We start from the raw sequence: 8,569 nt of genomic DNA on the forward strand, positions 1-8,569 counted from the left end.
CGGGGCTCGGCGCCCCCGGCCCTTGGCACCGCCGGCCCCTGGCGCCCTCGGCCCAGCCGGTCCCGATTTTCCCGGACGTGTCCGGCTTTTTGGGATTTCCCCCCCGGACGGGGATTTGGAGCCCAAAAAGCTGGACATGTCTGGGAAAATGCGGACATATGGTAACCCTAATAAAAGGTTAGAAGTGTTCTCCTTCCCTTTGCCACACACAAGTTCAGGAATCTTTTTCTTCTTGCTACAAGTTGCTACAAGATGGATTGTCTGGGTTAGCTTTGCTCTCCATTGAAAGACAATTGGCTACTGAAGTAGATTATAATAAAGTAATAACTTTGCTAGAATGAAGCTTAGACGAAAGAGGCTGTTGTACTGCTTCATAGATTCACATTGTTTTGATCTTGTCTTTGAAATATAAAATAAGTAACAACATGTTTTTATTATGTTTTTTATATACAATACTGTAAACTTTTTTATATTTTAAATGCAAAATAACACACTTACTTAAACAATATCATTCTTGTGTTTTTATTTTAAGTACAAAATATGTATAACAAATTTAAAAGTATGTAACTAGTAATTTGATACGGCGGCAGGTGGCACCTTTTTTTGTGTTTGCTTCCCCTGATGTTAGAACCTGGCTACGCCACTGCCCCATGTGACCCATTCTTGTTCTTTACAACTGCACATAACCCCGGGGATCCACTGGAAGGACTCTGCTCTGGGTGGGGGTGGGGAAGAATTAGCCAGTGACCTACCAGGTCCTTTCCCATTCTAAGTTCTTTGATTCTGGGATCTAGGGAAATCTCCATCCTAAGAACAGGGTCTCCCAGGCTGGGTGCTGTCGGGACTTAAGTGACCGTCTCCATTGCCTCTGCACTGGTGGTCTCTCCATCTTCTCTGGAATCTGTCTTCTCTTCAAAAACCCTCTGGAGTGCGACCTTGATGGAGCCACAGAATCGCCGCTTCCCATAGCTCCCGACTAGAAAGTAAATAAATGGGTTGATGCTGCTGCTTGCAGAGGCCAGCATGTGAAATATCTCACTGGAATCGAATATGTGATGATAAAAGAGAAAGATCTGGACACTCTGAGGGACAGTGAAGAGGAGGAAGAAGAGGATGGTGAGCAGGATAACAGCATAGAGCTTTCCTGGCTGACGTCGCTGTGAGCTATGTCGGACCTTGATGAACAGGGTCAAACTGGACAGAACCATGATGGGAGTGAATATCAGGACATTCAGAAAACACATGGGTAGGAAGGATATGATGCAGTTTTCACCTGGAAGAACAATACAAAAAACACCCACTGGACAGGAGAACAGCATGGAGAGAGCCCAGAGCAGGGCACAGACAATGGCAGACAAGTGTTTTGGCCGGTGACATCGGTGCCAGATGGGGTAGAGGACAGAGAGACACCTCTCAGTGCTGATGGCCGTCAGGAGGTACAGGCTGGTGCTGTACGTCAACAGAGCCAGCATGTTAAATAGCAAGAATACGTAAATAAAAACATCATTCACACAAAATGGATATTCCACCACATAAACTATGAGATAAGCAGTCGAGCAGAGCAGGAAGAAAGTGTCGGAGATGGCCAGGTTGAGGATGTAGACGGTGAAGGGGTTCCTCTTAATGTGGAAGCTGAGGAACCAGAGCACGATCCCGTTCCCCACCAGCCCGAACAGGCAGATGAGCAAAGTGATGCCATCGATGGCTCCTGGTGGTGCATCAAACAGTTGGCATCCAGTCTTATTATATTCCGCTCCAAATGATGTTAGGGGAAGAGACACTGTGCTCAGCTCGGCCATCATGAAACCTCTGCTGCAGGATGATGGTCTCTCCCTCTCCCCCTCTCTCACACACAGCTGTTAGCAGAGAGCAGACAGAGGGGGATCAGTGACTCGGACAGCCCCAGCGCTGTGTTTCACTGATTGTTCCAGTCCCTCCCCAGCACCTTGGGGCCGGGTAGAGCCAGATCCCAATGAGTGGGAGTGAGAAATATCTGGAGAGATAATGGCCATGGGGGATGCTAGGGACAGGGAGAGACCTGGAGAAAGGCTGATGGGTGGGTGGCATCCTGGACTGACAGCAAGTGACAGAGACAGAATTAAACACAGGGGCTGAGCTGGACAGACAGACAAGGACAGAGAAACAGAAATTGGACAGGATGTTGCCCATGTAGGGACAAGGAACAGCACTGGGGATGGGGTGGGGCCGGGGGAAGTGGATAATGGGAGAGAGAGAGAACAAACATGTCTAATTAATGGTGGCAAAGAGCTTTGAATCCATCCAGCAGTTCCTTACCTTCTTTCCTCCCTGGGGCCTGAACCGAGTGTTTACAGGAGTGGGCGGGGCCGGATCCACTTCAGAATCTGAGTGTCTCACGGTCACTAACTGCAATTCTCCAGATTGGATCTTCTTGGGAAAGTTTTTTCCAAGAAATACTGTTATCCAGACGTGGAGAATGTCCCTGCCAGTCCCTGTGGAGTATCTGACACCCAGCACCTCCCAAGTGTAGGCAGAGAAATGTCTTGCCCGCCCTGCATGGTGGGACACAGAGATCACAGCGTCAGGAGGTCTCATGAGCACTGGGTGGTTTGATAAGATCAGGTAGCGACAGGGCTCTGCACATTGCTCCTGCTTTCCTAAACGTAAAGAAAATGACTTGCCTAAGATTAAATTGCATGAGTTAGATGTTGTAGAAAGCTGCGTTTATGGTGTAAGCAGAGTCAGGATGAGCTCTACCCTGACATCTGGTGGTGAATTATGGCAAGGGTGGAAAAGAACTTCAGGGGCTGATCTTGTTTACATAGGCACACCCACCCGCCTAGCCTGGGACAACAACAACTGAAAGTGATTACTTTGGCTGGTGTGGGATCCCCAGTTTCTCTGTTATTGGGGCAGGAAGAATATAGTGTTGTTACCCTGGTTCTGTGAATCAAGGCCAGTTGTATGACAGAGGGACTCACTAGTAATTAAGTAGCACTTGCTAGACAAGGGGCATGGGTTACAAAACCCAGTGAATTGAGAGTGGTGGGGGACAGGTATGTGTACTTGATGGTATGGGCCCCTTTTGAGGGCCTGGAATGGCAATTGCACTACCTCCTCTCTCCACTGTTGAATAGCAGAGCTAAGTTTGCTTCCATTAGCTAGAAGTTGCTGAACTGAATTCGCTTTGGGCCAGTGGTGCACCAGCATTGGGGCTCCCCTACTACAAGCTGAAATCACTAAGAGCTGAAATCACTAAAAGAGCTAAAATTCCTGAGCGAAGATCACTGAATGCTGTGTTAACCAGTGGGGTTATATGTTGCTAAGCAACTGGCAAAGCTGAGCACTTTGTGGGACGGTTGGAGCGGCCCATGGAACAGCGAGCGAGTGGAGCGGAGCTGAGCCATTTGCAGGGCAGCTGGAGCGGTTCATGGGACGGCTGGTGGAGTGGAGCGGCTGGCAGAGCTGAGCAGTTTGTGGGACGGTTGGAGCGGCCCACGGAACGGGGAGCAGAGCGGAGCAGTTGCGGGGATGGCTGGAAGAGCTGGGCGGCGTGGCTGGTAGAGCGGAGCCATTCGTGGTGAAGGCTGCAGCAGAACTCCATGGAGAGGTGGGGCAGTCGGCCTCGGACCACGTAAGGTGCCCCTTAGCATCCTGTGTGCGCCCCCCCCTTTTTCCGCCCAGGCTGGGGCGGGGTAAAACTCTGCCAATAAACTTTTGAACTCTGGGGTGGCACTGACCAGGGTCAGAGACTTTGAGGTTGTTGGACTTTGGGGTGAATGGACTTAAGAACCTGAGGGGAAAAGGACACTGCCAAACTTACTTGGAGGTGGGTTTGTGTTATGAATCCTGTTTGTGGTGGTTCCCCAACATAATGCCGCATTGTTTCCGTCCTTTATTAAAAGGCTTTTGCTACACTCAGACTCCGTGCTTGCGAGAGGGGAAGTATTGCCTCCTAGAGGCGCCCGGGGGGGGGGGGTGGTATGTAATTGTCCCAGGTCACTGGGTGGGGGCTCGAGCCAGTTTTGCATTGCGTTATTGAAACAGAACCCCTAGATACTGAACCCGGTCCTTGTTGCTGCCAACTCAGAGGGGCAGAAGGGTTACAATGGTGAAGAGAAATATGGGATGGGGGGGAGGGTCAAAAATTTCCAATCAATATTCTTTGTTATTGAGAAATTAGGTTTTTGTATCAATCAATATTTTTGCAAAACAGTCCAAATTCCTTGCATTTGTTTATTGTTTGTTAGAGAACTAAACACCACAGATGGAAATATTTTAAGCATAAAGAACAATATTTTTATCCTCTGTGGTGCCTCATGGGAGCTCTAGTTTGTTACCTCATGCTCCCATTCTCTATGGGCCAGGCTATCCTGCTGAACTAAATCTCCCACTATGTACTGAGTCCATGTGACTACCGAAATGAACTGCCTCCTCTCACCAAGAGGGAAGACTGTGGTGCATCATGGGAGATGTAGTCCAACCTGGGAGCCCAGTCCATAGAGGAAAATGGGACTTAGTGGCACTTGAACTACATCTCCGAAGAGCAACGATGGTGACATTTCAGAATTGAAATATTTAGGTTTTTAATTTTTCACTCAAAACTTGAATCTTTCAATGGAAAAATGTATTCAGAAACAATTTATTTGTCCAATCATCCAGGGGAAAAAAATCTTTCTTCTTTAACAGCTCTACTCTGGGATTCTATTGTATTATCTCAGAACTGGGCAAGAGCTGTGAATCTGGAGACAGAGCACCCTCAGTGCTGGACAAGAAAGCTGGAGTTGTAAAAAAATTGAAGGCCAAATTGCAAATCAACATTACCAACAGTTTTTCACTGCATTTCAGATCAAGAAGCTCTCTGTAGTAAAAGGCTGAAGTTGAATCATGTGATGGATGTGATTGTTAGAACTGAACATTTTATTCGAGCTTCAGGTCTCAGTCACCAGCTTTTGGAAGAATGGGACATTCATCATGGACTGCTGTATCACACTGAAGTCATTGGCTAAGCCAGTACGCTGGGTTGAAGTAATTTTTTGAATTGCATGGTGAGATCCAATTTTTCATGGACCAGGAAGTGAAAGGTGTCACTGAATTAGAGGACAATGAACGGCTTCAAGACATTGTTTTCATAGCGGATATTACACAGCACCTGAACTCACTCAATACCAGAATGCAGGGGTGCAACCAAGTAAGGACAGATTTCTACACTACCATTCACGCCTTTGAAATTAAGCTTCAGCAGCATAATGTGGCACATTTTTTTTTCCTGCCTTGAAATCGCTACCTGACACTGTTGATACTCAATGGGATGAGGCCACAGAAAGGTAGATGGGCAAAATTGCTGAACTGAGACAAGAATGATTCTCTGATTCAGGAACCATGATTTATTACATTTTCCACCAGGGTTTGCTTCACAGGGTCTTCGAATGTGGTATTCTTTTAGCACAGCTACGTGATGCTGACAAATCAAGCACATGGGCTTTCAAAGAATCATAGAATATCAGGGTTGGACGGGACCTCAGGAGGTCATCTAGTCCATCCCCCTGCTCAAAGCAGGACCAATCCCCAACTAAATCATCCCAGCCAGGACTTGGTAAAGCCTGACCTTAGAAATCTCTAAGGAAGGCGATTCCACCACCACCTCCCTAGGTAACCCATTCCAGTGCTTCACCACCCCAGTTTCCTCAGCCCACATTTCCATTCATGGCCACAAAGAAATACAATTTCTCTTGAAATGCACAACACTCTTGATCTACCTTTCTCTTCTTGGCTAAATAAAGAAATGAGGAAAAGTAAAGGTAGTTCTTTTCTTTTTATTTAAAGAGTGTAAACCGGGAGTGTGCCGGTTTAACACTGGCAAGAGGCATCCACCCTTTGACTTATCTGAAGCTTTCTTTTCTTTGATTGGCACTTGGGGTATCTACTCTCCAGCCAGCAGGAAACACTCTTCAATGCCATTTCTGGTCACGTATCCAGCTTCCACTAGACTTATAACTCTTCAGCCTTCTATGGCGAGATAACTGGCTCTGTGGATGAGGGGAAAGCAGTGGACGTGTTATTCCTTGACTTTAGCAAAGCTTTTGATACAGTCTTCCACAGTATTCTTTCCATCAAGTTAAAGAAGTATGGGCTGGATGAACGGACTGTAAGGTGGATAGAAAGCTGCCTAGATCATCGGCTCAACGGGCAGTGATCAATGGCTGCATGTCTAGTTGGCAGCCAGTTTCAAGCGGAGTGCCCCAAGGGTCGGTCCTGGGGCCAGTTTTGTTCAATATCTTCATTAATGATCTGGAGGATGGCGTGGACTGCATTCTCAGCAAGTTTGCAGATGACACTAAACTGGGAGGAGTGGTAGATACGCTGGTGGGTAGGGATAGGATACAGAGGGACCTAGACAAATTAGAGGATTGGGCCAAGGAGGGCGCGGTGTGTGCTCTGAGTCCACAGGTGCTGTGGACAGAGACTGGAGCAGCCATGAGCCAAGCAGCAGCAGCAGACAGAATGCAGATGGCCGCATGTGGAAGCTGTGGTATGTATATGGTCCTAGCAGGGGAGCTGGAACACAGGTATGTGTGTATGAAGTGTCGCCTGATAGTGTTACTGGAGGAAAAGATTAAGGGGCTGGAGATGCAGGTAGAGACCCTGGTGGAGTTTAGGCGGGGGTTTGAGCAGCTGATGGAGGACAGGCAAGGGGGGACTGAAGGAGAATGCCCTATGGTGGAGGTAGAGGCAGAGGTAGAGGACGGTGAGAGGGGAATGGAAGGGAGAGAACATGGGAGGTGGAAGCATGTGACTGTGAGAAGCAGGCCAAGGAAAAGAAGGGCCAGTGAGGGGGGAATAGAACTCAGGAATAGGTTCGAGTGTTTGGATAGCGAGGTGGAAGGGCAGCAGGTGGCGACTGAAGGTGGAAGGGTGAGGAAGAAGAGAAGAGCTGCTAGTCCAAGAGAGAGGGGGGAGGAGTTGATGGAGACAGCACCAATTCTGGGCCCCGGGAGGATTCAGGAAGGCATAAGGGAAGATAGGAATAGGCACAGGTCAGGACTAGAGGGATCGGAGACTAGATTACTAGATCGCACTGTTGCCAGGCAACGGCAGGTGTATGTAATTGGAGACTCTTTACTGAGGAGATTGGATAGGCCTGTGACCAGGGCGGACCCGGAGAACAGAAGGGTGTGCTGTCTACCGGGCGCAAGGATACGCGATGTGGACCTGCGGTTGAAAAGGATCCTACAAGGAGCAGGTAAGAACCCCCTGATAATCCTTCATGTAGGAACGAATGATACGGCTAGGTTCTCGTTAGAGAGGATCAAGGGAGATTATGCCAGGCTGGGGAAGACGCTCAAGGAAATAGAGGCTCAGATTATCTTTAGTGGGATTCTGCCCGTTCCGAGGGAAGGGCAGCAAAGGGCTGATAGGATTGTGAGAATAAATAGTTGGCTAAGGGAGTGGTGCTATAAGGAGGGCTTTGGGATGTATGGACACTGGGAGGCTTTCGGGGACAGACACCTGTTCTCGCGGGATGGGCTTCACCTGAGTAGGGAAGGAAATAGACTTCTGGGAGGGAGGCTGGCTCATCTTATCAAAAGAGCTTTAAACTAGCAAGTTTGGGGAGACGGTTGGGAGATGCACAGTTAATCTCCACGCCAGATTCCAGTATGGAGAAGGTGAGTAAAATGAGAGGAGACATAGCTGGGGAGATGAGATTGGACATAGGAAGGACAGGAGGGACGGACACTAGGAGGCCCGCAACATATAGTGCTACTAATGGGAGACGGGCTAAACGACATACATTAGGGTGTCTATACACCAATGCCAGAAGCCTAGGTAATAAAATGGAGGAATTGGAGCTCCTGGTCCAAGAGCTGAAACCAGATATCGTAGGAATAACGGAAACGTGGTGGAATGACAGTCACGACTGGAACACAGGTATGGAGGGGTATGCGCTGTTTAGGAAAGACCGGAACAGAGGTAAAGGTGGGGGGGTGGCATTGTATGTCAATAGTGAAATAAACTGTAAAGAAATAATAGTGGATGGATTAGACAACACAGAGTCCGTCTGGGCAATACTCACAATGGGTAATAGGACTTCTAGAGCCTCTCCGGGGATAGTGCTTGGAGTGTGCTATAGACCGCCGGGATCGACCCAGGATATGGATAAGGAACTATTTAATGTGCTTAGAGAAGTAATTACTAATAGAAACTGTGTAATTATGGGGGACTTTAACTTCCCGGATATAGATTGGGGAACAAACGCTAGTAGCAATAATAGGGCTCAGATGTTCCTAGATGTGCTTGCTGATCAATTCCTCCATCAAGTGGTAGCTGAACCGACGAGGGGGGAGGCCATTTTAGATTTGATTCTGGTAAGTAGTGAGGACCTCGTTGAGGAAGTGGTAGTAGGGGACAATTTGGGCTCCAGTGATCATGAGCTAATTCGGTTTAAAATACAGGGAAGGAGTAACAGAATTAAGTCAAAGACTAGGGTTTATAATTTTAAAAAGGCCAATTTTAACAAATTAAGGGGACTGGTAAGGGAAGTGGATTGGGCAAACGTATTAATGGATTTAAAGGCAGAAGAAGCCTGGGA

General features: G+C 47.9%; 1 protein-coding gene across 1 annotated transcript; it reads right to left on the bottom strand.

The window, feature by feature from the left end:
• Positions 1 to 542: 542 nt before the first annotated feature.
• On the bottom strand, positions 543 to 2,630 carry LOC101941468 (mas-related G-protein coupled receptor member H-like). Its single transcript, XM_065591759.1, has 2 exons — positions 2,296 to 2,630; positions 543 to 1,856 (listed from the first exon to the last, which is right to left on the bottom strand). Exons 1-2 carry the CDS (start codon positions 2,572 to 2,574, stop codon positions 846 to 848), a joined length of 1,290 nt encoding a protein of 429 aa, XP_065447831.1. The 5' UTR covers positions 2,575 to 2,630; the 3' UTR covers positions 543 to 845.
• Positions 2,631 to 8,569: the final 5,939 nt, after the last annotated feature.

The sequence above is a fragment of the Chrysemys picta genome, chromosome 4, assembly GCF_011386835.1.
Source record: "Chrysemys picta bellii isolate R12L10 chromosome 4, ASM1138683v2, whole genome shotgun sequence".
Classification (NCBI taxonomy): Eukaryota; Metazoa; Chordata; order Testudines; family Emydidae; genus Chrysemys; species Chrysemys picta.

Bases quoted from the DNA above. Each gene is read 5' to 3' on its own strand.
- LOC101941468 (XM_065591759.1), bottom strand. From the start codon at position 2,574: ATGAGACCTCCTGACGCTGTGATCTCTGTGTCCCACCATGCAGGGCGG. The intron at 1,857-2,295 runs GTAAGGAACTGC...CTCTGCTAACAG, and splicing joins GGCCCCAGGGAGGAAAGAAG to CTGTGTGTGAGAGAGGGGGA.